This window comes from Gambusia affinis, linkage group LG02, assembly GCF_019740435.1.
Source record: "Gambusia affinis linkage group LG02, SWU_Gaff_1.0, whole genome shotgun sequence".
Taxonomy (NCBI): domain Eukaryota; kingdom Metazoa; phylum Chordata; class Actinopteri; order Cyprinodontiformes; family Poeciliidae; genus Gambusia; species Gambusia affinis.
In genome coordinates this window covers 20,337,496-20,364,905 of record NC_057869.1, presented here as the reverse complement: position 1 = coordinate 20,364,905, position 27,410 = coordinate 20,337,496, and the positions used below count along the sequence as shown (strand labels likewise).

The 27,410-nt window shown below is 41.1% G+C and overlaps 3 protein-coding genes across 4 annotated transcripts; 1 reads left to right on the top strand and 2 right to left on the bottom strand.

Moving 5' to 3' along the window:
* Positions 1-47: 47 nt before the first annotated feature.
* On the top strand, positions 48-16,637 carry tpp2 (tripeptidyl peptidase 2). 2 transcript variants are annotated; one of them, XM_044101718.1, is made up of 29 exons: positions 48-356; positions 1,817-1,945; positions 2,097-2,192; positions 2,466-2,570; positions 2,687-2,811; positions 2,888-3,051; positions 3,550-3,704; positions 4,024-4,100; positions 4,192-4,319; positions 4,401-4,649; positions 4,758-4,873; positions 4,963-5,134; positions 5,227-5,384; positions 5,467-5,543; positions 5,630-5,736; positions 6,841-6,995; positions 7,085-7,201; positions 7,281-7,381; positions 7,461-7,557; positions 7,636-7,773; positions 7,882-8,126; positions 8,364-8,442; positions 11,602-11,640; positions 12,002-12,153; positions 12,237-12,333; positions 12,423-12,553; positions 12,646-12,904; positions 13,769-13,888; positions 13,999-16,637. In XM_044101718.1, exons 1-29 carry the CDS (start codon positions 192-194, stop codon positions 14,086-14,088), a joined length of 3,843 nt encoding a protein of 1,280 aa, XP_043957653.1. In that variant the 5' UTR covers positions 48-191; the 3' UTR covers positions 14,089-16,637. The 2 variants fall into 2 exon arrangements, with proteins under 2 accessions (XP_043957653.1, XP_043957661.1); XM_044101726.1 differs by lacking the exon at positions 11,602-11,640.
* Positions 16,638-16,837: 200 nt separating this feature from the next.
* LOC122822799 lies at positions 16,838-21,860 on the bottom strand. Its single transcript, XM_044101737.1, has 8 exons — positions 21,757-21,860; positions 21,482-21,583; positions 21,240-21,400; positions 20,633-20,750; positions 19,903-20,553; positions 19,156-19,304; positions 18,947-19,064; positions 16,838-18,139 (listed from the first exon to the last, which is right to left on the bottom strand). The coding sequence occupies exons 2-8, from the start codon at positions 21,573-21,575 to the stop codon at positions 17,697-17,699; spliced, it is 1,734 nt and encodes a 577-aa protein (XP_043957672.1). The 5' UTR covers positions 21,576-21,583; positions 21,757-21,860; the 3' UTR covers positions 16,838-17,696.
* Positions 21,861-24,333: 2,473 nt separating this feature from the next.
* On the bottom strand, positions 24,334-27,376 carry mettl21e (methyltransferase like 21e). Its single transcript, XM_044101704.1, has 5 exons — positions 27,057-27,376; positions 26,065-26,234; positions 25,417-25,534; positions 25,223-25,320; positions 24,334-24,990 (listed from the first exon to the last, which is right to left on the bottom strand). The coding sequence occupies exons 1-5, from the start codon at positions 27,142-27,144 to the stop codon at positions 24,682-24,684; spliced, it is 783 nt and encodes a 260-aa protein (XP_043957639.1). The 5' UTR covers positions 27,145-27,376; the 3' UTR covers positions 24,334-24,681.
* Between the last annotated feature and the right edge of the window lie 34 nt (positions 27,377-27,410).

The window sequence follows — 27,410 nt, the reverse complement described above, 5'->3', positions numbered from 1 at the left end:
ATGAGGTTAGTTATGATTGGCTCAAACGTGACATAAAAAAACATCTGGTGGTGTTCACCAGTGTGTGCAAAAAACAGCAAGCACTGCGCCTTTAATCAGCTCTTCTCCTAGTCTCACCCGCCGTGTTGCTCTCTTGTCTCTTCCCCATTTCGCTGCTTTGTTTTCATTGTCGCTCCTTTTTTATTTGGATCATGGCTGCTCATTCTACCGACGAACCGTTCCCTTTCCACGGGCTTCTCCCCAAGAAAGAAACCGGCGCTGCCTCTTACCTCACCAGGTTCCCCGACTATGACGGGCGAGGGGTGCTCATCGCTATCCTCGACACCGGCGTGGACCCCGGGGCCCCCGGCATGCAGGTGAATCTGCCCGGCTGCCTCGTGCTAGCGAAGACCGAGATGGTCGAAGCTAGCAATGCTAAAGGCCAGCGTTCCCAAATAGCATTATTATAACAATTAGCAAATATATTTTATGACAGCCAAGTACATTTAAAGTTTGTTAAGGCAATTTTTTCTTGTGTTTATACATTTTCTTTCAGAGCTATACAAGCGGGCTTTAAACTATCTTTACATTTATTAATTAAGCACAAATGCTAACCGGGTAGCTAGCAACGTTTGTTCTTACGAAGTTGAAGTTGGTGTCCGAATCGTAGCTTTCAAAACCACTTAGAGCTTTTATTTGTTTTCTGGAGCACCTTAAATCAGCTCTGGCTCAAAGTACAAAGTACTCGGACTTTTCAAAGCTGACCTGGATTATTGTACGCAAAGGAAGAATAAATGTACAATTTGAGATCTGCCAAACTTAAAGTAGCTGTGACAACACTGAACAGGAGGTATTGCTATATATGTGCTTGCATTAGACGACCTAAAATGGGATCCAAAATGAAAGCTACTAAATACACTTTGAAGAATCAAACCTGTGAACCTGTCTGCACTGATTACAAGTTCTTTAAAATTAGAAGCAACAAGTAAATTGGCCAATTCGGTACTTTAATTTTAGGATTATGATGTTTTATGTGAAACTAAATGCCCCATTTAAACCACGTTAGATCAAGTACAATCTAATCATTCTAGACTTGATGTTAGACCTGAAGGTTACCTTGAAGCTAAGGAATTGACCATGAACTGTTTAAAAGAATACAATGACTACAAAATTCTACAAGTTTGAGTATTGTTCCCTAGGTGGATCTGGTTTAATGTGTTCAATATGCAGAAGCACCATTTTTTATCTCCAATATCACAGCTGTCAAATTATTATAAAGTATGATTGGTCAAATACATAGCAGGTACCTTTAAAAACCCATAAAATAGTTTTGTTTTTTTTTAAACACAAATGATGTAGTTTCTATATTTGAACAGTAAACTCAACTCAGTTGAGATTAACTGTATTTCACACTTTTTCTCCCTCAATATTAGAAGAAATTGGAACACATCTTGATGTACCCTTTTTTCCTCACGCAGGTTTTTATTTACAATGAAACCTGCCAATTAAAACACTGAAGTAATATTTGGATGGATGGAAATTGTAGTCATTTAAATATGACCAAGCAGCAATAAAGCCCAAAATTATAGCTGGTCTTTGAATGATTAACTCAGCAAATAGTTTATTTTAATGCTTTTTTTTTTTTGCTTAGATCACATTACAGCTTCTTCTATTATTATATTTAAACAAAACTTCTGTAAACCTTTGGAAGCTTTTAAGTTATTCAGAATAGTATGTGAATATTTTAGCGTGTTCTGACTATGCTAGCTTGTTAATGAACAAGGACTTGTCTAAATTGCTTGATCTATTTACTCTGTGTTTTGAACTGCATCTTTAGGTCACCACTGAGGGGAAACCAAAGATCGTGGACATCATTGATACAACAGGCAGTGGTGACGTGAACATGACCACAGCAGTGGAGCCTAAAGATGGGACAATCACTGGCCTCTCTGGAAGAACGCTCAAGGTTGGGGAAACACCCTTATGATGTCCATATTTTTATTATTTGAATTCATAACCACTTTCAACTGTGAAATTTTCCATCTTGCATAGTGTCCTACATCAAAGTTCACTTTTCGGTGATCTCGTCTCTCGCTGCGTCTTTTTATGTCTCTCAGATCCCTCCCGCCTGGGTCAACCCATCAGGGAAGTTTCGCATTGGAGTTAAAAATGGCTACGAGTTCTTCCCCAAGGCTCTTAAGGAAAGGATGCAGGTAGGGAGATGATTGCTGTTCTAGTTCTGTCAGAGATTTTTTGTATTATTACTTTTGATGTGCAGAAAGCACAACATCAAACGCGCAGGGAGCCGTTTCACAGCCACAAACGTGTCTATGGTGTTAGTTTAGCTGGTTAGAAAAGGCTGTGCATGAGGGAAAAAGTTCTGATTTGAACTTAGAGTTCCACATTTTAGTAAATATTACCAGCAGGGATTTGGTTTAGTAAGCTTCTTACTAAATCTGATATTTTTGCACATTTCTCCCTTTCAGAAGGAGCGAAAAGAAAAGATGTGGGACCCAGCACACAGAGCAGCCCTCGCTGAAGTCTGCCGCAAAACAGAGGAGTTTGACCTCGCTCATCCCACGCCCTCTCAGGTCAGATCCACAACACAAACTCTAAACCTAAAGGTCCTGCTTGCTGCGACATGCCTCTGCTTGGTGCGATGATTCTCATGTCTGGCTCCGACACATCCTTCATCTTCTCTCCTCAGATGGAAAAGCTGCAGAAGGAAGACCTGCAGTGTCAGTCAGAGCTGCTGGTATCTCTAGAGAAGAAGTACAGTGATCCCGGCCCAGTGTATGACTGCGTGCTTTGGCACGATGGCGTCACGTGGAAGTAAGTCAGCTCTTGTTTATGTTCCTTCCGCATTGCTATCATTTCCATTGTATAAGACTGCTTTTGTTGTTTTCAGGGCGGTAGTGGACACATCGGAGTGTGGAGAACTGTCCCAGTGCACCGTCCTGGGCTCGTACAGAGAGAAACAAGAATATGCCACTTTAGGAAATGCTGAGATGCTTAACTATTCTGTTAACATTTACGACGAAGGAAACACACTCTGCATCGTTACCAGTGGAGGTGAGTTACCCCAGAGCAGAATATCAGAAGTCTTTGTACCTTTCAGTCAGATTAAATGCTTAATAGATTTATCACAGTTATTCCTGGAAAAAGTGCAAAATCATTAAATAAAAGAATTGCCAGCATCTGATGAAGTCGACCAATATTTCATAACTCTGTGTTATCAGCTGACACACCACAATAAATAACTCAATTTACTTTTTAAGAGCTTCCTCTAGCTTTTGTGATTAGCCTGGCATCATTTTTAAGTGACTCGCTAATCCTTAAAGTAAAAAAAGCTTTTGAGTTTTTGTCCAAATATAAAGGTTGGTGTGACCCTGTAGTGATTTCATTTAGTGATTGAGACATGATATGAATTTTGAGTTTGTCTGGATGGTCAGGGTGCATGAAGATGAAAATTAGCTAATTTCTCGGTTTAGCCCTAGATGTAAGCAGTTCATTGAGCATGATGTCGACTCCAAATTTTCTTCTCCAATCTGACTCTGTGTGCTCTTAAAGGGGCTCATGGGACCCATGTGGCGAGCATTGCGGCAGGTTACTTCCCAGAGGAACCAGAAAGAAACGGCGTGGCTCCTGGTGCCCAAATTCTGGCTCTGAAGATCGGAGACACTCGACTCAGCACCATGGAAACTGGCACCGGACTCATCCGAGCGGTATACCTTCAAAAAGATACCTCAACATTAAAGCCGTATGATGCATCAGAATTGAGACAGAAAAATATTATTACATTTTTTTCTAAATTCCAAGATTTCATGAATTCCCAATATATGTGGTGTGTTTGATGGGCTCTTATTGTTCTTAATGATTTAGCTTTATAAGGAAAATCTTATTTTATTACAACCATTTTTTTAAAATAATGACTAAATACTGGTTATATGTTTTCCTAATATAGTACAGGCCTACATAATGTATACATTAACTGACTTTTTTTGCACTAGTTTATTTCTGGTCTCTTGTTTCTCTGTCTGAAAGATGATTGAAGTAATCAACTACAAGTGTGACCTGGTTAACTATAGCTACGGGGAAGCCACCCACTGGCCTAATTCAGGGTAAGAATAGCAGAAAGGGTCTTTAATTTTCCTGCCGTGTGTTTTGTTTTAGCATGCTGTTGCTAAGTGTGGTGGACCATTTGCCTTTCAGGAGGATTTGTGAAGTGATCACAGAGGCTGTGCAGAAGCACAACGTGATTTTTGTGTCAAGTGCAGGAAATAACGGCCCCTGCCTTTCTACGGTCGGCTGCCCAGGAGGAACCACCAGCAGCGTCATCGGTACGTTCTCTGAACGTGCTAGAAGAAGTCTTTGAATTTTCTCTACTTCTTTTCCTCTAATTGCTGCTGTCGTCCCTGCAGGAGTTGGTGCGTACGTGACTCCAGACATGATGGTGGCCGAGTACTCCCTGAGAGAGAAGCTGCCCCCCAACCAGTACACATGGTCATCCAGGGGTCCCAGTACCGACGGAGCCCTCGGGGTCAGCATCAGCGCTCCAGGCGGGGCCATCGCATCCGTACCCAACTGGACGCTCCGTGGCACCCAGCTGATGAACGGCACGTCGATGTCCTCGCCAAACGCCTGCGGAGGCATCGCGCTGGTTCTGTCAGGTGTGTTCTGGATTGCAGGGCTTGTAGTTGATTAGTAGCTTTGTTAGAAGTGAGTGATTTCAGAACTGAAGGTTCTGTGTGATTAACCTTTTGTTTTAAATGAAAAAGGCCTGAAGCAGAGCGGGATCCCTCCCTCTGTTCCTGCCGTGAGGAGAGCGCTGGAGAACACCGCTCAGAAGGTCGATGACATTGAAGTGTTTGCACAGGGTCATGGGATAATCCAGGTAGTTTTTTTTTTCTTTACATATTTTTTATCTTCTTTAAACGTATCGTATATTTTTTTTCAGTGAAGTAATTGCTTTGTTTCTCTCAGGTGGACAAGGCTTTAGACTACCTCACTCAGCACGCCTCATTACCCACAAGCCGCCTGGGTTTCTCCGTCAGCGTGGGTTCACAGAGAGGCATCTACCTCAGGGAACCGATCCAAGTTCTCGCACCTTCTGATCACGGGGTCGGAATTGAACCCATCTTCCCAGAGAACACAGGTAGCACAACTGGATGGTTGGATTTAGTTTTACATCCTTTTATCTATAGTTTCTATTTGTTTGAAATATAACCTGTTCTTTTTGTTAAACAGAAAACTCCGAGCGAATTTCCTTGCAGCTACACCTGGCGCTAACATGTGCCGCCCCGTGGGTCCAGTGCCCCTCCCATCTGGAGCTGATGAACCAGTGTCGGCACATCAACGTCCGGATCGATCCCGTAGGACTGAGAGAGGGAGTCCACTATACCGAGGTGCGTAGAAGGCAAAAGGGAATGAATAAAGCTTAAAAAAACCGATATCGTCTTTTTAAAATAGTTTTTAATTGTTTTTCAGGTTTGTGGTTATGATACAGCAGCCCCCACCTGTGGCCCACTCTTCAGAGTTCCTATCACAGTTATCATCCCTACCAAGTATGTTCTCACAATGTGTGGACTTCATCTTGGCTTTTCTGACGTGGTTTTGGCTCTTATTCGTTTCTCCCTCTTTGCACCAACAGGGTGACTGATACTCGTAATCAAGAGGTGCGATTCTCAGACGTCCACTTCAGACCTGGACAGATCAGACGCCACTTCGTCACTGTTCCTCAGGGAGCCTCCTGGGCAGGTCAGTTGCTCCGTGGTGGAGGCTGAGAATGTGTCAGACCAACGCAAGCTGCTGGTCACTTTCTCATATGTACCAAGACATGTTGCTGAAGATAAATCAAATGGTTTGTAGTATAAAATGAAAAAGCTGATTGTGATCCAGGATTTTCTTCAAAGTTTAAACAAAAAACGTCCAATATTCTAGGTGGAGTTAATATAGACGGTTGTTCTGGAAGCGTACAAGGTAGACGGACCTTAAACACAAAATGAAAGTGTTCATGATGGTAGAGCATAACATTGCTAGTAGATATTAACAGTCTACAATTTCACATGAGATCGGTGTTAAATTTGATCCTGTTTTTCATTCAAGCCATCCAGTTTCTGTTACAATGTGGAGCCGAGTTGTTTTAAGGTTGCCATTTCGTTCCAGTCAATATATCACGAAATGTTTCCATGATGAGTTCCTGAACGTTCTGAGATAGACGCTGATTTCCGGGATCCATTTTATCTAAGCAGGACACGACTTGTGTCCATTTCCACTGTCTGTTCCACAACCCGCCTGTTGATGTAGATTATTTTTGCTAGGAGTAACTCCTCCTATAGGAACCAGATCCAGGATGCCAGGAGGAGTCGGACCAATGCTACATTAATCTCAGATTGTTTTACAGTGGTTATGGTTCAAAAGCCATGGATATATATGTTGGTAGAATAGATTTGACAAATTTTGACTCTGGGAGACAAAATCTAAATTAAAATTTTGACTTGAATTAAGTTTGTGCTAAACCACAGTTGTGGCTCCTATGATAGATATATTCAATAGAGCACGTGTTATTTGGTACATAAAGTTAAAAAAAAAGTAAAATAGCTCTTTACTACAATGTTGAATCAGAAGCCAACTTCAGCATTGTTTCAGGGTTTTTTCAGTACAGATAATAAAACTCAACTAGATATTTATTTTGCATTTAGTTTTAAAGGATTTTAAAGTCAAAACGAGCCCTGGATAAAATGGAGAGAAAAAAAAATAGATTTTTACGTTCATAATTCCTAGTAAAAGGTTGCAGGACAGAAAAACCTACTGGGGTTTTTACTGTTTCATGATTAAAATTTTTCGTGGTTTCCCCCACAGAGATCACTCTGACCTCCCATTCTGGAGACGTGTCGTCAAAGTTTGTTCTTCACGCGGTTCACCTGGTCAAGCAAAAAGCCTACAGAGCCAATGAGTTCTACAAGTTCTCCTCACTGCTAGAAAGAGGTTCTCTAACAGAGGCTTTCGCAGTGCTGGTATGTGGACGTTGCATTCGACTAAAAACACACCAGAATCAGCAGAAAACCTCTGTTTGATTTTCGGCGTGCTCCTGCCTCCTTTGCAGTCGGGTCGGGTTGTGGAGTTCTGTATAGCCCGCTGGTGGGCGAGCCTGGGCGACGTGACGGTGGACTACAGCATCTCCTTCCACGGCCTCAGCACTTCTCCTTCTCCCCTACACATTGTGAGAATAGTTCACACACACACACAGTTACTATTAGATTGTTCTCTTTTGTTTCTGACTCTGTTTTGTCTCTCTGCAGCACGCCTCAGAGGGAGTGACGAGTTTTGACGTGTCGTCACCCATAAGATATGAGGAGGTATCCCCCACTGTCACCCTGAAGTCATGGGTTCAGCCTCTGCGGTGTGTTTGCACACAAACAACTTGTTCATGTATTAAAGTGCTGTTTTTTAATTGTTTCTAATGTTGGTGTTTGTCTCAGGCCTCTAAATTCAAAGATTAAAGCTTTGGGAGTTCGGGACATTCTGCCTAATAACAGGCAGCTCTATGAAATTATCCTCACCTACAGTTTTCACCAGGTATCAGCCAACTTTCTGCCCATCAGAGCCGATTAATCTACCGTATGGATGCATAATTGTTTATTGCTCTATCCTCAGCCTAAGAGTGGAGAGGTTACGCCCAGCTGCCCGATGCTGTGTGAGCTTCTCTACGAGTCTGAGTTTGACAGTCAGCTCTGGATGCTATTTGACCAGAACAAGAGACTGCTGGGCTCAGGGGACGCCTACCCACACCAGGTTGGACTTCTGTAGAAATTGCCCCTGCTGTTAAAAAAATAAAATAAAAAATTACACATGATCTCTGAGAACTGTTATAGGGATTAATCGCATTTCTTTTCTCTCCAGTATTCCCTGAAGCTAGAAAAGGGGGATTACACGGTCCGTCTGCAGGTCCGACACGAGCAGTCCAGTGAGCTGGAGCGCCTGAAGGATTTGCCGTTTGTGGTTTCCCATCGTCTTTCCAACACTCTCAGTCTGGATGTGTATGAGTCACACCGCGCTGCCCTCATGGCAAAGAAGAAGGCCAACTCTGTTACATTGTGTCCAGGGGCTACACAGCCTTTCTATGTCGCCACCCTGCCAGACGACAAGTGAGTCACACACTCGAGAGTTTCCTTTCACATTTCTAACGGAAGGAGATGATCTCTTTGCTCGTTGTTGACGAATGAGTTGTATTTCATCTTCCTTTTTAATTAACACAATATTCCTGTGACGCTTATTTTTCGTTCATCCTAAGAAAAGTATCTCGGTTTTCTAATATTAGTAGGACCAGTTGTCACGTTTTCTGTCTTTATTCCCATTCCTGTTTGTCTCCCTTCAACCTTCAGGATCCCTAAAGGCACGAGTCCAGGATGCTACCTATCAGGCTCTCTCATTATGCCCAAGAGCGAGTTTGGCAAGAAAGCAGTGAGTGGCTTCATTCTTGAATTTTTTTGCTTCAAATGTTCAGTTGTGCTCTTCAGGACCTAAACGTTGCGTTCAGTTTCCGTTTCAATTAAATTCAGAAAGGGAAATTAAATGTTGTTGTAGCTCATATTAAGGATTATTCAAATGGTTATTACATATGGAAATGTGAGACAATGACAGGTGTGTGTAAAACAAACTACTGGATGAAGGTAGTTTGTTTCAGAAGTGTTCAGAATGGACCGCCATCAGGAAGTGTCCTGTAGAACCAGACTGACCACCACTGTCACCTGTTGTTTCCGTTTCCTTCTCACTCGTGCACTTTGTTCTTTTATTTTAATTTTTTTTGGTTTCTTTGGGTCTTCTGTGGGTCATCAAGTTTCCTTTAATAACCTTGAATAAAAATACTAGGATGTCGTAGCATTGAGGGCTCATTATTCTCACCACTTCTAAAATAATTTGATTATTGTAGTTATAAGATTTCTTATTTTTATACACAAAAATCCTTGCTAATTTTTGTCAACTTATTTACCCGTTGCTCATCTCCCAGCTTGATGATAGTTGGTTAATTAGTCCGGTTGTCTTCTTGTGTAGGGTCTGTGCTCATTTGATACTGCTTCTAAAGCAGGCTCACATTAATAGGAGTGATGAGTGCGCTGTAGTTTCCACACCGTTTCGCAGCTGGATTTGGTTTTTGTACGCGAGACAAAAGTGTAGCAACATTCTTTCTGTCAGCTGACCAGCAGTGCACAGCAGCAGGTGAGGACTTAGACAGTGGAAAAGGTCTGACCTCCAGCTTGATTTATTTTATTTTTTGTCAGTATACCTCGATTATGCTAATCCGCCGTTCCTAGGAATGTATTTGATCACTTTTTTGAGTTTGGGAATGACTCTGGGTGTAAACCCAGCAAATGAGACAAAAACATGTTTCGACTGAGGGTTCCTGGAAATTTTAGTTTTGTCTCCTGAACTTCCTGTAACTTTTAATTTACCTTGGCTTTTTCCGAGTACATTTCCCAGAAAGCCAGATACTTTCTGTAGGTCTCAACCCCTGATGCTGAGCAGGCCGTGGGTCCAGCCGTTACAACTGCAGAGTCCAGAACGTGATTCTAAAAAATCAGACGATATGAATTAATTTGAAATTGTTTCATAGTGATCACAGACTACCACTATAACCTGTGTGAAAAGGAGTAGCTACATTGGATTTTAAGCAGACTGGACTGAATTTAACGTGGCTCCAGTTGAGATTGCAATCGCCTGTCTAAAGTAATCATTTCTAACAATGTCAGTGTTTAAGCTCCAAAACTGAATTAAAATCACTTCTGACTCAGAAGTTTGTAGTAATCTATAGCTATTTAATAATTAAATATTGTTAGGTGTGTCTCTTATTCGTACCCTTCAGCAGCATTGCTCCATTCAAATGTAAGACCTGTGGATGGTTAACAATCCTGGACAGCTGTGGTCCAGGACTACTTTAATGTAACTGAGTTCCAATTCCATGAAACATGATAATGTTGATCAAGAATGGTTAAGTTTAAAGGTTTTTGTTTGCACAAGACAATACTGAACTGTGTTTAACAGACAATACGATCAGCAGAGGAGGAAATCCAGAGGTTTCCTCCTACTGAGAACCTCTGCCTTCAGTTCAGAGTCAGTCTGAAAACTCCTACTTTCTTACCAGGGCCGTTTTCAGGGTAGACTGCGACCCGTTTCAGTCTGCATTGGTCCTGGGGTTAGCTAATCTGCCCCAGAGAATTTACCCCTCCTCCTGCAGTGGAAACGGACCTCGCCAAAGTTGGCTTGTTTTGCATTTAGCTGCATTCCTATGTGACACTGTAAAGATGAATTATTTCTGGGCCACAACTAATAACTGTAGCTAATCCAATGAGAACAGTTGGTGTCAATACTTGTTTTGCAATTGCGGCTTAAAAGCGAATGATGCCTAACGGTTGTAAAATGGCTAAATCTGAAGACAGAAATCTTTTTATCATGAAAAACAAAGAATAGGCGACTCTGCACTATAGAGACTCAGTACCTGTCATCTGGTGAATTTCAGAGAAAATTTAAATTTCTCAGAGCGATTCAGTTTAAATCTTAAGTGCTTTTGAGTTGTTCTAGAAGAAAATGTATAAGTTAAAAATTAGCCTGCATTAACAAAGCAGTGTTTGCGTTCCAGGCAGACCTGTATTATGCTGAGATTGTTTGGTTTTTTTCTTTAGTGATAATTGGGATCTTTGTTTGCATTTTTTTTTTTTCTTTCCCCAAATCTTGTTGTCCTGCTTGTTTTTCACATCTGGCTGGTCGGTTTAACTCCTGTGGGAACGCAATTTAATACAGACTGTAAGACTTTACTTTTGCTTTGGGTTGGGAATTTTGGGGTTGCACAATATCTGGAAAATGTTCCAACTGTGAGATTATTCCTGGACTTGGCGATGGTGATTTTGATTGACCCCAAGTTTCCCCACTTGTACTTTCTTCTTCATCTTCCCAGTTTAAGCAATTCAACCACCTAAAACACACATGTTGCACATCAGGGGCAGGTAGAGAACGCTCAGCTTCCCGAATACATCATTGGCTCACAAAGTGAGAATGTGACACTTAAAATATGACATCCTACTAAATATTGCACCCAATCGGTCCTCTGATTCTGATAAGGTGATGACTGATTAAATTGATATATTATGCAGCTCCGCTGAACATTGTCATGTAAAATTTTTCGCCTTCCTCTGGTTTTTGTATTTTAATTTCGTTTTATAAACAATCGCGGGATATATATGGGTTGCACTGTGTTGCACCTTTATTGTGTACTGGCTTCTGTTCACAAAATATTCCATCGGCAACAAAAATTAATCTTCCATTCTTTTTCCTACATGTTTAATTTTAAGGAGATGCTGTTGCCTTTGGGCTGCCAGCTCTATTTTATTTATTTATTTAATATTCTGTGACTTTTATTTGTCTAAACAAAAGTAAACAGATTTTTTAGACATGATTAGGAGAAACACCAAAGATCATAGTAAATTGTATTATATTTATGCTGTTTGAGTTACATCTTTAGCAATGAGACTCTGAGTCTCTGGTTGAGGATGAAAGACGAATGAAAACATCCTTTTTGGTTGGTGTTTGTGTTATTTGTTCCTTACTGTGTGTTATTTTGACCACCAGGGGCAGGCCTCTGCAAAACGACAAGGAAAATTTAAAAAGGTACTGGACAAGTTAGAACCACTGAACCACGGAGCGCCTGCTGCTCTCCTTACTTTGGGAAATGACTTATTCTCTGTAAAACATCTTCATCTGTCATGTCAAAGCATGTGAATGTGTTAGGAAATATACACAAGTGTTAAAGCTGTTTTTATGAACTAGTTACTAGGTTTTATTGGTGGTCTGTAAAAGTATTGATAGTACTGCTTTAAACCTTCACTAATTGGTAATTTAAAAGCATTTTCACTTCAGTGATCAATGGTCAAAGGCTACCTGAGGACATGACATTGGTAGGAAGAGAGAGTATTTGAGAAGTCGAAGATATATATTCAATCATCTTTGTTTTGTTTGTGTCTTGGTGTAGGACATCGTTCCAGTCATCTACCATCTAATCCCTGCTCCAAACAAATCAAAGAACGGTGGGAAGGAGAAGGACAAGGATGGAGACAAAGAGAAGGATTTGAAGGAAGAGTTTGCAGAAGCTTTGAGGGATCTAAAGATTCAGTGGATGACAAAGTAAGCTACGTTTCTCTCTCTGGTTCCATACCACACAGCCTCTTTATTTCTCTGTAATTTATCTGTCGTTTTTGGCTCTTCAGGTTGGACTCGAGTTCCATCTATGATGAACTGAGGGAAAGCTACTCTGATTACCTTCCACTTCATGTGCAAAGGCTGCATCAGCTGGACTCGGAAAAGGTAAACGACGACAGGAGACGGGGTTGGTAAACTGTTGCGTCACAGCTGTGCAGAATCCTCGTATGGAATCTCTCCCTGTTTCTGTTAAGGAACGCGTGAAGCGCCTCAGAGAGGTTGTGTCTGCAGCAGAGATCGTCATGTCCCACATCGACCAAACGGCGCTGGCTGTGTATTTCACCATGAAGACAGACCCTCGGCCGGACGCCGCCTCCATCAAAACGTAAGCCTCACTTTCGCACAGGTTTTTGACAAAGACTGGGATGATTGAGGCAGTGTGAACCCACCTCCTCTATAAAACATTTTGTTTTTCAGTGACATGGAGAAGCAGAAGTCGTCTCTTCTGGACGCCCTGTGTAGAAAAGGCTGCGCTTTGGCCGACCAGCTCCTGCTGCCGTCCACGCTGCAGAGCGGCGCCGGGGCCGTTGCTACAGAGCAAGCTGTGGCAGGAGAGGAGGAGGAGGTCGGGGAGCAGTTGCCCAGCAGCTCTGACGACCCCTTGGACAACACTTCAAATGCCCTGATGGACACATTCTGGGAGGTGCAGAAGTGGGCGGAGCTAACGGACTCAAAGGTGAGAATTTTAAATAAATCAATCGGGTTGTTTGGGGCAAATTATGTATTCTATTTCTTGACTTTTTTTTTGGACAAGAGGACAAAAATGGATGCCATGGCAACCAGTTGAAAAGCAGTTGTACTACAATGTAATGTAGAGATCAAGTAAGGTTATGTAAAACAGTGAGACTATTCAGGAAACTAGGAAACATCAAAATAAAATAAGAAATATTCAGTCCTACTTGGAATCCAGCTGCTTTAATCCTGTTCTGTACCTGGAACCTGGAAAAAGACTGGAAGTCATGGTTTCTCTGCCGAAAAGTTATTTAGTTTTTTTTTTAACAGTTTACTGCCTACTGTGCCTTACAGTAAGGCTGAATACATCTTCATTTGATCAATTTGAAAGATGAACTATTGGATTAATCTTAAAACCAGGTTAGGTTGATGCAGTGTTGTGCTTCAAAAACACAATTAAGGTGAGGATTTTGTAGTTTAGACGCATTCACTGCTGTTATTTGAGGCCACCTTATTGACAGAGTGATGTGTTATTTTAGGAGAGTTTAGCAGAGTCACTGATTTGCTAAACCCAAAGCAAATCAGTGCTTTGATAGGTATATCATTTTCTGGTGACATACCCATCAACAGGAAGATGTTGATGGGTATGTAGGTACATTCAAGAATAATTCATGCCTCTCGCTGCTAACTTTCTTTTTTTTTTGTGATGAATTTGTCACTTGCTCAACAGTGAAAGAAAAGTTGAAATTCTGAAAGTTAATCCAAAATTATTTTGTTGGCTGAACTGAAGCTTTAAGCTAGTTCAGGAAACATTTTACCCAACACTCTTTGTTTGTGTTTGTGTTTTTTTTTTTGTTTTTTTTTTAAGGTTTTGACCTTTTCATACAAACACGCCGTGGCAAACAAGATGTATGGCCGAGCCCTAAAATACGCCTCCAGAATGGTTGAGGAGAAGCCCAGCAAGGAGAACATGAAGAACTGCATCCAGGTATGAGAGTGTCAATGATCGATGCTCAACATGATGGGGGGAAAAAAATCCTGTTTTCTGGTGGTGCGAGTTAAATTAAATCAAATCATCTCCTTGGTTTTGTTTTGCAGCTCATGCGTCACCTCGGCTGGACGCACTGCACTGCCTTCAGTGAGAACTGGCTCCCCGTCATGTACCCCGCAGATTATTCACCGTTCTAAGCACAGACAGGCACATGCATGGGAAGAAATGATCTCCAACAGGACAAATTTGATGACATATCCCTCAGGCTCATATGGTCTATGCATCTGACCAACCAGCTGCCTCTTGAGACTTTTTCTTTTTAAGACGTCAAACTAGGAGATGACCCTGAGCGTCAATATTGTCATGCATGCCAAATTTGGGTTGTAAAACTAGTCGAATCAGAAATTTTGAATCACCCTCCAACAGAAAGATACGGAGAACTATAATCTGTCCTGTGTTTTGCTTATTTTTTAACTACAAAGTCAGAGGCTTAAATATCCCTTCCTCCCCAGCGTTCCGAGCTCATTGCATTAAAAACTTCTCTTCATGTGTAAATACTGTAAAAACTGGTGTGGGGGACTCCAGGGATACATCGGATATCAGAGCAGAAAACTGTAAAAATCTGTTAAATTACTTCCATAAGAGGAGAGACGGACTTGCTGCTGCAGAAACTCTCCTCCTGATGATCCCAAATGAAAAGCAGGGATTGGACTGATCACAAACCCTTTTTTTTTTTTTTTTTTTTTTTTTTTAATAGCTCCAGCCATCCTGGGTTGACAAGTCAATCCTGTCTGTCTTTGAACACAAAAAATGTCACGGTGCCTTTCTTCAACGTACCTTACCTTTCAAGATGGAGCTAAACTAACGGTGGCAGAGTTTTGTGCAGGGGAAGCTGCAGAGATTGTAGCATCCGTCCACCCTCGCAGTCGTTTCACTCATCAGCTTCTTTTGAGTCAAACCGCATGATTCATCCCCGCACCGTGTTCAGGCTCGACTCTTCCTGAGCGCCACATTTAGCCTCCATTTTTACCAGACCTCACTCTCAGAACGATGCAGTTTTTGGGCAGCAGTGGGATGTTCGGAACGGGTTACACAATCAAATGTTCACTCAGTATTGTTCAGCTTTCTCTGCAGCGTTCAGAATGCTGCACATGTACACAGTGTCATAAAGTAATGTAAATACACTCGTACCATGAAAATATAAAGATGCAATAGGGATATAACAGAATTTATCTTAATCGATGTATTTTGCATATATGCATGTCTTCTAAGGTGTATGAAAAGTTAGTTTTGACGAGGAATCAGATTTTAGTTTCTTTCAATTTGACATTTTTTTTGCTCCCCCCGTGAATTATGCTTTGGAGAAACGTCAATGTTTGATGAGTGTGTGTGTGTGTTTAAGAACTTTGCTTGTATCTGTGAACCTGTGTTGTCTGCGTGAACATTTCTCCCTGCACAAGTGAGGCAGCGTTCTTCTTAATGGGACCCTAGCTGTTCAAAAGGACCACACCAGTAGTTTCAGCCTATTTAAGTATATTATGTGACAATAATATTGTCACATAATATACTTGTCACATAAGTATATTATGTGACAATAGTATTGTCACATAATATACTTAACATTAGAAATACTCATTTTTGACAATTGTGACCTGAGAGTTTTTATGCTTTCAATTTCGGATTTGATTCAATTGCCTTCAAAGCTTCAAAATACTGTTGCACTTTCCTTCATACATTGAAAGAGATACTGAAAGCCTAAAATGTATAAAATATTTACTCTTTGACCCTTAATAGTTCTAAGAAATTATTTTAAAAACAGATAATCTACAGATATTTTTGATTTTGTCTGAACTTAATACTGGTTTGGTCCTTTTGGAAATGTCTCACCTGAAGTTACAGATGAGGGCTATGTGATTAAATTTAATTTTCATGTTAATGATCCTCTATGGTTTATAGTTCTAAAACCAGAAGTGTTATCTTTTGTCCCTTTTCTTTCTGTAACCAAAGAAAACTTTTCTTGTTAAGTTGGATTCAATATTAATATGTTAAAGGAAAGAAACAAATATTTATTAGATGGGGGGCAAAAATAATTTCCCCCTTTTTTTTTTAAATCTAGTAGTATAAATAAAGGCTTTGGTTTTATCTTTCGTTGTTTTTAGCACTCTGGCTGGAAAGTTGATGCCTAAGAATGTAAACTATCTGCTTTAGGGCCTCTTGTCTGATGGTGAATCAGTGGTGCAGGATTCTTGCGTTTCTGTTTAGCTTGAAACGGTTTCACTTTCTGCATTATTCACAGCATAGACCACTTCTAGCTCTTGGAAGGAATCCTTTGTGAGAGTTAGCCTCTTTATTAATTTCCCTTTTCATTGTGTTTCCTGTTTGAACATATTCTGTGCACAACAGTATGCGTTGCCAATTACAGTCTCTCCAAAAATGGCCTTAAGTTTCCACCACAAGACTTGACCTTCGACCTCTGACACCAAACATACCTATTGCAGTTGCTCCGCTGGTGTTCATAAGAACTTCACGAATGCTTGATGTGGATGTTGTTTATATTTATAGCCATAAAAATCTATCAAATGCTATTTCATCACAGAATGTTATGAGTTAAAGCTGTATTCTCTATATCATTTTATATCCCTTCTGGATCATGTGGGAAAGACCTGAGCCACTATTAAAACTATTTTGTGCTCACAAGAAAAGTCACAAACAAGAAAGTTCACTGAATAAAAATATTTAAAATGGGCTCACATGTCACTTGTCTGTATTACGAGTCTGAAGAATATAAAAGACGAGAAGAGTTCACATTGTCCACATAGCTTGAGCCATTAAAAGTGGTTTGTTAAACAAAAAGGCATTGAACCACCAAATAGACAAGGATTTCTATAATAGTTTTCCCCAGTACAATGAGCTCCACTGCATCGTCAATAACATTTAACTGGAAAATGGGAAGTGTATTCTTTTATTTATCTGATACTCAGCAAGTCTGACCACCTCCTACAAGAGCAGAAGGTCTGGGTGTTTGGAGGATACAGATGTGTGTTAACACAATGTGAACATGGAAACGACATTGACTTTATAGAAGCATCTGTCGATGCATATCAATCTAGATTTCAAGGCTATTTCCAATCAATTCTGTAATTCACAAGTGGAAATCATTTAAGCCATGCCAAATTAACTTCAGGATGAACTCAAACGTTTGTTTCCAGTAAAACAGCGTCTGTGTTAAAGAAAATACAAGAAGTCATGTTAAGTTTGTAAAGTGGCATCTGGTTGTACCACATGGCCTATCCATTGAACAGGTGAGCCCACAGTAGACATTGTTTGGTGAAAACCCAGTGCAGCATATCATCACAAACATCTTGTGCCAGCAGAGAAGCATAGACTCCAGTTGTTTCAGTGGCTTATGCAAAGCCTAGACTTCAATTGGTTCGAAATGCTTTGGCAGAACCAAACCAGCAGAAGTATATTTAAAAAAAAGTTGTCTATTGTGAGAGCGAGGCAAAATCATCCCAGAAACCATTCATTACTTTTCCTAATTTTTCTTGATTGAAGTTAGACCAGCCAAACTAAAACTTGCCAAGACCACTATTATTTTTGATACTGACATTTAAACGTTTCTCAGGTAACTGAAGCCAACCATCTTAGACCTAAATCTGTCTTCCATACTGAGTTTTGAGCAAAACATTTGTAAACCGATCTTCTTGCATGTTTGCCAACCTTTAACAAAGTTAGTGGGTATCTGACAACATTTGAAAAAAATGAATCACAAAGAAAGGTTCAACTTTAAGTCCTTTAAACCTGCTTAGGCTTTGAGCCTGCATCCTGTAGGCCTACTCAGTTTGTTCCGGTCACCTTCATCTCCTTCCCTACTCGTTGCCATGAAGATCTTCATCTCTCCTTCTTCGACCAGTAGACTTGTGTGGAAGGCTTTTTTAAAGTTCTCTGTGAACACTAGGTCTGACTCAAATCGGACCTTGTTGGCCCAGATCAGTGTTGTTCCAGGTTTGCAGAAATGCTTCATGGTGACCAAGAGCTCATCCAGGAAGTCATGATGGTAAACCACGTCGGCTGCCAGGACGTAGTCATACCTGTAGACGGATGAAGGGTAGGTGCTCTCCAGGTCGTAGCCCCAGGACAAAGGTGCCACCTGCGGTGTGTGTCTGCAGAGACCCCTGGTGTTCCTCATTAAGTTGGCTTGAAGGTTCCCTAATATCTCTGGAAGGTCTGTGGCTGTGACTGAAGCGCCTGTTGATACAGAAAGAAAGGAATGTCATTTGTAAAATATTATGATTCTGTTAACAGCAAAACAGGTTCCTGTCTAAGGTTGCCCTGTAACACGAAGTTGCTGAAGTGGTCTATGACTGTGTGTCCCAATACTGGGGATGCTTTTAGAGCTTCACAGTCTTTGTACAATCAAATCAAAAACTGTGTCTGTATTCTCAGGCTGGGGTTGGGCTTGTTTCTGGTACAGGAGGTGAAGTCTACCCTTCATCCCTCATCTGTTCGTGGTGTTTATGGTGTTTGTGTTCACAAAATGTGAAAATGTGTCTTGTCTTGATATTTTGGCTATCTAACTTTGACAGTTAGATAGCCATGAATCATGACTAACAGAAAAATAAAATCTACAAACAACAATCTGAAATGATCTTTCCTCATAGGGTGGCTGAACTCACCCTTAGAAATGGCGAGAAGTTCAAAGTAGAGTGGCTACTCCATCACAACAAAAAGAGTCAGTTGAGGTGGTGTGGGCATATGATCAAAATGCCTCCCCAGTGCCTCACTGAGTTTTGCCCCCGTTTCAATTTGCAGACCCCGAACATGTCAGAGGGAATATTATATATCCCTTCTGGCCTTTGGATCTCCAATCAAAAACTGGAGAGTTCCACCTTTGTGAGGGATGTCTGTGTGTCCATTTGGGACTGCTACCTCACTACCAAAAATATCCATTCATTCATTCATTGTGAAATAGTTTTACAATCAGATCAGATTTTTTTTTTGGGTCCTGTTCATTGTGTCCTGTTTAACACCATGATGAGTCCAGTGACTGCTCACCCAGTAGACTGGCCACAATAGCTACCAATCCTGTTCCTGCTCCCAGTTCCAGCACCCCCTTCCCTCGTAGGTCCACTGTGTCCCTGTTGTTGTCAAGGAAGGAGCACAAAGCCAAGGCCTGCAAATTAAAGAAAACACTCCTGATATGACATTAAGCTAAAGAAGGTTATATAATTTTTTACTGTAGCAAACTTATCAGAAACACTCACAGCTGGCCACATCATTGCTCCAAATGAATCTATGGATTCATAAATGACGATGTCCTCCCCTACGTAATGGTAGATGTCTTTGTTAACGCGGCAAATGATGTTTGGAACCCATTTCTGCCTTACTACTGTCTGGTCCGAACGCTCCTGTTCTGCAGGGACCAACAGACACGCGGTGGAGCTCAGAAAGCATGAAACAAAACATAAGGCTTCAGTGTAGAGTATATAAACATTTAAAATCTTGGTATGTGCAATTACAATATATAAATGCACATAATATGAAGTTGTTTTTGACTAAATAAGCTCAGTGCCATTGAAAAAAACATTCTCCCTCTCTTCCTTGAGAACTGAGATACTCTACACCAGCGGGCCCAGCAGCCCAACCCTCTGTACTATCTCAGGACAGCTAGTTATACCTTTGGCTTCACTATGTTTTGGCCTTCTCTTGAATTTCAGATTTAGTTTGCAGCACTCCTGACATTCTCATTAAGGGTGTTTGTTTCATTTTAGTCTGCTTGCAAACTAACATACCACTCTATGTTGTAGAGAAGAACAACATTTTAAACACAACAAAGACCTAACAACTCAAAATCCAGACCTGTTTTGTATTAAATAACTTATCCCTGTGAATTACTTTCTTTCTTCTTTTTTTTTTCAAACTAAACTTGAGCTTGTTGAACATCTGTAATATGCAAACAGTCCTGGCACATCCTTTGGTATTTAAATTATTTGTGTGCGAAGATAACTCACCAGAAATGTTGTCATTGCTCGCAACAGTCTCATTTTGCTCATCTGTTTCATCATCTTTGGAGGTCACAATTTCCTCTTCCTCCTCCTCACTTTCAAACTCTTTGCCTTCTTCCCACTCCTCCTCATTGTAATTGTCCAGTATATCAGCTCTCGCACAGGAAGGTTTGTCTTCACCGTTGTCTTTGTTGCTTTCTTCCTCCACGGTCTTTCCATCCTCTTCTCTCAACAGATCTTGGATTTCCAGCCCCTGATCTACTTCATCATCTCCTTCCCTACTCGTTGCCATGAAGATCTTCATCTCTCCTTCTTCGACCAGTAGACTTGTGTGGAAGGCTTTTTTAAAGTTCTCCGTGAACACTAGATCGGACTCAAATCGGACCTTGTTGGCCCAGATCAGTGTTGTTCCAGGTTTGCAGAAATGCTTCATGGTGACCAAGAGCTCATCCAGGAAGTCATGATGGTAAACCACGTCGGCTGCCAGGACGTAGTCATACTTGTAGACGGACGAAGGGTAGGTGCTCTCCAGGTCGTAGCCCCAGGACAAAGGTGCCACCTGCGGTGTGTGTCTGCAGAGACCCCTGGTGTTCCTGCATAGGTTGGCTCTAGTGTTGTTCAGAACCTCTGGAAGGTCTGTCGCTGTGACCCATCCACCTGGAAAAAAACAGTCCCGTCAAAGCAATCGCACGTGTTCATTGTCAGTCATTGCAGACAGATTCACATTCACTCATACCGAGAAGTGTCGCTACCACAGACACAAGACCAGTTCCTGCTCCGATCTCCAGGACGGCTTTGTCCACAAGATTCAGTTGGTCACAGTGAGTTTCAAGGTAGTGACAGAGAGCCAAAGCCTGGGAGAAACAACAATATTCCCACTGTCAGTCTCCAAACCCAAAGAATGGATGCAAAGTAAAACATATAATGTGACAACTACCCAAATGTCCAATATAGCATGAATAACTTCTTTCTGCTAGTACGTTACAGCTAACCATGACATTATAGTCTTCAAACTTAATGTAGAAACGGAAGTATAAATTGTGGATTTTTTCCTTTCCTGTGTTAAAGGGGTTAAATCTACACTGAGATGTAGAGAGTTGGCGAGGTTCACGTGGCTTTTTCAATAAAAGCATTTCTGAACATTTTGCAATGCCACAGTGCAGAGTGGATAACCTTAACTGACTCTACAATGAACATTAAATGGCAAAATCAACAATCTGAATCTGTCAGATCCCTTTAACTCTCAGTGGTGTTTCTAAAGGGAAACATGGCTGGCCTGTACTTCTCTACAGTATGTCGGGTTTTCTAAAAAATAAAACCTCAGAACCAGCACCAGCACTCACCCCAGGCCATATCATGCCTGCAAATGAGTCAAGACCCTCTTCGATGACGATCTCATGGCCAGCGTAGCTGTACACCTCTTTGCCCATTCTGCAGTAAAAACACGGAGGCCAGGCTGCCAGTCGTTGCTTCCTGTCAGCTGATTCCTCTGTTTGTGCATCATCTGAAAGAAAGACAGAAAAATGATAGTTTCAGATGTATTGTGGAGTGAGTCAAACACAGAGGCCACATTGGTTACAGTTACCTTCATCCTCCTCTTCATTTTCTTCAGCCTCATCTTCATCCTTTGTTCTGGCAAAGCTTGTTTCTTCCACAAATGGTGAACACAAAGTTTCCATATAAAATCCTTTGTGTTGTTAGAAAGAAGGTAGTTTTTATTTAATTTGAATTTGTAATTATTATGAGTAAACATAACTATGATTAAAACAATGTTAAATTAGTTTCTTTTTTCTTCAACTAAGCTGTATTTATATCATTACTCTTATAAAAATAAGAAACTGTTTGATTCTGGTTTCTTACCTGTTAGTTGTGATCCAATTCTGCTTTAATTCCCAAGAAAGAGCACCTCAACTGTGTCTGAATACTATGGACTGCGATGTTATAGAGGCTCAGCATCCAACAGGACACTCCCATCACCATTACAAGGGCAGAAGGGTATTTTTAGAGCTGCGCTCATTAGGAATAAACCTCGTAGAGGAGCAGAGGGCACAAAGTGTCAAATGCACAAACAAAGAGGAGCTGGAGGAGGAGCGAACAGGAGGAAGGCCAGGTTAAGTAAGCTGAGTCTTTGCTTCAGGACGTGTCTGCTGGTGGTCCATCTGCAGAGAACCAGTCAGCGGGGGTCCCTTACCCTTAAAACAATCTGATATAAAAAGGAGGAATGCTACACCTACAAAAAAATGAAGGTTGTTTAGATTCAGATCAGTCCTAATAAATTATGGCGGTGCAGCGGTTTTACTCTATCTAATAGAAAAACCCAAAAAGACATAGCACAGGTTTTCACAGTGCAGAAAACCAACCCAGGATATGATTTGTGTTTGACATGATAGCCTCTTGGCAGAGAGTGGATGTTGTCACTGACCTGTTGACTCCATTTGACACCCAGAAGCAGAGACACACCGAATATGTCATGATAGAAGAAGTTACCTGCATTATTGTGCTATCATGACAATCACATGAACTCAACACCTTCAAAGCGTAATTTAAAACTGATACTTGTGACAGAAAAAGCAATTCATTTTTATGTTTTTTTTTTTTAAAGCAAGAAACATTGCCCATATCTAAAAAAGGTGTAGAGTAACTTTAATCTCTGTCAGTAAACATTTATTTTTACAGACATGCCCTAACACAGGGGTGGGTCAGTGGTCCAAACAAATAGTCTATTTAAAATTAGTCACGTGGTCTGGGAGGCCTTCATGCCTCTTACTCAATTTTCCTGCAATGGCCTCAATTGCTTCAGCAGAGATAGAGGGTAACAGGATCAGGCTGGACTGCATCCTGCACGTATCAAGCTCTGGAGAAAATAAGGGGGCTTTAATGTTGACGCGTCATCTACTAGGATCATGAATTATAATCTAAATCTCTTTTTAAATCCTGGATTTTGGATTGTTGATGTTGTAAAGTCAGTGACCGGCTGATTTTATGTAGCAGGCTAAGTTTGATAAAACATTAGAAATTTTATTTAGCCTGTCGACAAGCAGAGTTCCAGCGTTGTGTCTCTGTGAGAGGATTTGTAGTATTAACAGGCTGTGAAAAGAGCGATGAAGTGAGCACTATAAAGCCACGTACAGGCTTCAGCTGTGGGGTATTTATTTGTCTTCACAAAGGCGGAGGTATTTCCTGCCCTCCTGCTTAGATGCCCTTTAATCCAGCTCTTCAACACTCCTGTCGTTTCAGCGACACACATCCACCAGAACCTCCAGGAACGGCAGGAGAGAAAGCGACCCCAAAAACCTTGGAGGATTTGGAATCATTAACGTATCAGATTTAACCGGTTACATTTATAGAGACTGACTCAAACTTACTCTTTCCAATATAGTAAACTAACTGGTGAGTTTCCAAAATATGGAAGAAATTGGGCAGAGCATTGGTGTTCAAGTTACTGAAGTGGCATGACCAGAGCAAAATAAAAGGGTAATATGGGTGTGATATTTAATTTTGACCTCTTAAAAGTGTTGAGCTACTAAACTATGACTTTTAACAGTTTAATCGACTAATGGAAAAACTCATATGTTTGTTAAAGTTGTGTTCTAACACATCATTGTCTATATCTGCTTGTCCTTGAAGGGTATATATCTCTAACGGTCATGGGACAAGAGGCTGGGTGCAATCTGGACATGCCACCAGTTCAACACAGAACAAACAACCATACACACACACACACACACACACACACACAAGCCCACACACACATGCACATCTAGGGATAATGAACCTCAGAAACAGCCCAACAGTGATGTCTTTGGACTGTGGGAGGAAACTGGAGAACCAGGGGAGAACCTGTGCATTCTTAGGGAGAACATGCAAACTCCAGGCCGTGTTTCAGACCAGAACCTTCTTGCTGTAATGCAATAGTGCTACTAACTGCGTCACTGTGCAGCTCAAGAAACAGGACTACCAGTTCAATCTTGATGAAATAAAATTTTGTAAAAACAGATGTTAAACTAAAAAGACAAGAGGAGAATTTTTTTAAAACGTGCTCTACTTGTTGCAAAACTAATCCTGAATTCCAGAACAAAAAGATAGTGTGATGATCTGGGGCTGCTTTGCTGCTTCAGAAACCCAGAAGAGCCACAGAAAATGAATGAATGAATGAATGAATGAATGAATGAATGAACCCTGAATTCTGGTCCTTACCAGGAAGCCCTGAAGTAGAGACTCTGTCCATCAGTTTGACTTTAAGCAGTGCGGTATTGCAACAGCAACCAGCAAGCTCACCTTTCAGTAAATGAGCTAGAATATTGACCAGTCATAGAACAAACCAATTTTTTTCATACATTGTCAATGCGCAGTGAATTTGTAGAGAAACATATTCTCTACAAATTTGTTTCTTAATCCCACTAGGATGAATCTCTTAACAAATGACACAGAACAACATACAAAGTTGCAGAATTTATTTGAGAAAGTAGTTATTTACATATTTATACCCTTTGATTTTCAAACTAAATAAAGTAGCTTGACCTGAGAGCATTGTAAACAGTTAATCGCAGACGTCCGTCATTTTTTTTGGCAGGCCTGCAAACACACAAACAATTGCTGTTGATGACATGTAACATGATTTTTGAGACCCAGATTCATAGTACGGTAAGTATTCAGCGTCCTTAAGGGTGGTGGTACGAGAACATCTGAACCAAGGCGGTCAGGGTTCTTTGGAGACAAAGGGAAGGTCTTCTCTGTGCAGCTGTACTCAGGCGACTACCCACAAACCCAACAGAGGCCATGATCTCACACAGCCTCTGTTTGGTCCTTCCTCCAGGCTCGGTACAGTTTTATACTCAGACTGGGCAGGTTATACAGCTCCTCAAGGTGGAAACGCTGCTGAAAGCGGTCCACAAAGCTGTTCTCCGGGTCCAGGCGGAAACGCATGGCCCACAGTATCTGAGTGCCGTCCTGGCAGAGGTAGTCGAAGGTCTCCATGAGCTCATTCAGGTAAGGATGCGCATACACCACGTCAGCTGCCAGAATGTAGTCAAAACGATGTGTAGCACGAGGGAAACGCTCAGCCACGTTCTGGCCCCAGGTGAGCTCCATGACCTGGAGGGAGTTATTAAACCTATCAAACAATTGACAGCCAAAAATCCATTTTTTAACGATGCGTTTGAAGCTTTATTTCATTTGCGCTAAAATATCAGTGATTCCATAGATTCCAAAATAGACTTTGAATTTCATTTTACATTTTCCATTTGTTTTTATTTTCTCAAGTTGTAAATTAAACTTGCACCGGGTAATTTAACTGTGTTATAACTGTGTTAAAAACAAAATATACCAGAGGGATGTATTTGCATCTGCCCTTGGTGTTGCGTGTGACATTGTACTGGAGGTTCCCCAGCACATCTGGCAGGTCTGTGGATGTTACTTTTGCACCTGAGAGACAGTGAAAAGTGTCAGAGAAAAGTAATTACAAGGTCAACTGAAAGCATGATCACATCCATGCAAATCATCAGATTTTTACTGGAGTACCTAACAGACTGGAAACAATGGTGACGAGCCCAGTTCCGGCTCCCAGTTCAATCACATTCTTATGGGCCAGGTTGTATTTGTCTTGGTTGAGCTCCAGGAAATAGCACAGCACCATGGCCTGGTGGAGGACAATACACTTCTGGTTAATGGGAGCGGTCATCAGCAAGAATAAGTCTGTGTGTTTAAACCTCAAACATTTAGTTTGGTGACATTCAGTGTGCTCCTGACTACTGAAAACATGGTAAGATTGAACAGAAAAACTGCTCTCGTCACTATTTCAGAGACTTCATGATTTTAACTTTTTAACTTCTATGGAAGGCGTGGAAGTACAAAACTTTTGCTCTTTAAGAAAAATACTAAGGCAAGATAACATTATACAAATAAAATAAAAATGAAGTCCTGGATTTTTTTAATGTATATTTTTGGACACATTAGTCTAAAATGCAGTTATTTGGAGACCAAAACACATTTTCTTCATAATACACATTTGTGTTGACATCCTTTATTTTACAAAAAAAAAAAAAAGTCTTTTTTGGGGGGTGAGTAATAAATTGGTTTCTTTTCCCAGAGATAAATATTGCAGATTAATATGTGAACCCTTCTTTTAGATTAAATATTTTGTTTCCTGTACTGAGGGTAAGATCACACCGAGGGCCAGAGTACGGCTCCATAGAGGTCTGTGGATTCTTTGATCCGTATCTCCTGATCAGAGAAGATGTATCCCTCCCATGTCTCTGGACTGATGGCCGACGGGTGGAATTGCCGAGACATGATAGCTTTGGCCAGCTCTGCATCCTCGGTGACATTTTCTTTGGCATCTGTAAAGAAAAGTATCTTTGTTAAATTATTATAGTCAAACCACGATGCCATGATGACAAAAAATGAGCAAGAAAGAGAGGAATAGACATGTTCGCAGTCAAATCACACAGGATGAGAAGAGTGCAAGTAATCACATTAGCAGTGACTAAATTTGTTGGTATCCATTTTCATACATTTTACAAGTAATACAAATTTGCCATGTGATTTGCTGACTCGTAAAACCTTTTTGAGGCTAAATTGTGTAACATCCTGTTCAAGCTTTCTTTGTTTGTTCCTGCAGGTTAAGATTTCTTGCTTAGTGTTAACAGTACCTTCCAAAAGGATCAATATCTTATCTATTAACACAGCTACCTTTTTCACATTTTGCTTTATTAAAACTATTAAATTCAAAACCATTGGATGCACTGGATGTCAAATAAAAGAGGTGCAAAAGCACCACAAACTTTAATCAGGAAAACCACAGTGTTGTGGTTTTTTTGACTCTTTTTCTCTGTGAGTCACACAGAGGCTTGTCATCTCCCTCTGAGCTGCGTTGGCTGCATGAGAGCATTGACATGAGAGCATCCAACCCACAACTTTGCGTTATGCAATGCTGGTTTAGATAAAAGGTCAGGAAAGCCCACTGTGACAATGCCAAGCTTGTGGAGTGCTTAAACCTTCTCTCTGTTTCCACTTCACACAGAGATGATTGCAGAAAATTCCAGCTTCAGCACTACTGCCTCTCCAGAAAGAACCACTCATAGTTCATTTACAGCATATGAAGTGGGACTTTACAGAGAGTAAATAAATAAAGGGTTCTGAACACAAGCCCAAATTCTTACCGCCTTGTTTGGTGGTGAAGTCCTCCATGGCTTTGGGCTGCCGAGCGTCCATGTTTGAAGGAGGAAAAGCACACCCTAAACAGGACATGTTACTGTGCACGAGCCAACCACAGTAGGCGTCTTAAGGTGAAGCCCTTTCAGATGTGGGTCACTGTGGATGCTGATCTCAAAGCGGCTGTTATTTCTAACACTCTGTGGTTTTAGGTTACACACAAACGCAAAAAATTTTTTAAATGTCCTCGTCCGACAATCCCATGCGGAGCCTCAGATCCTGCCCATAGTTCAAGTTCCCTCCGGTCAAGCTTAAAGCCCTGTCTAAAGCAGAAAGCTGACTGACAGCAGCAGCTGCTGCTG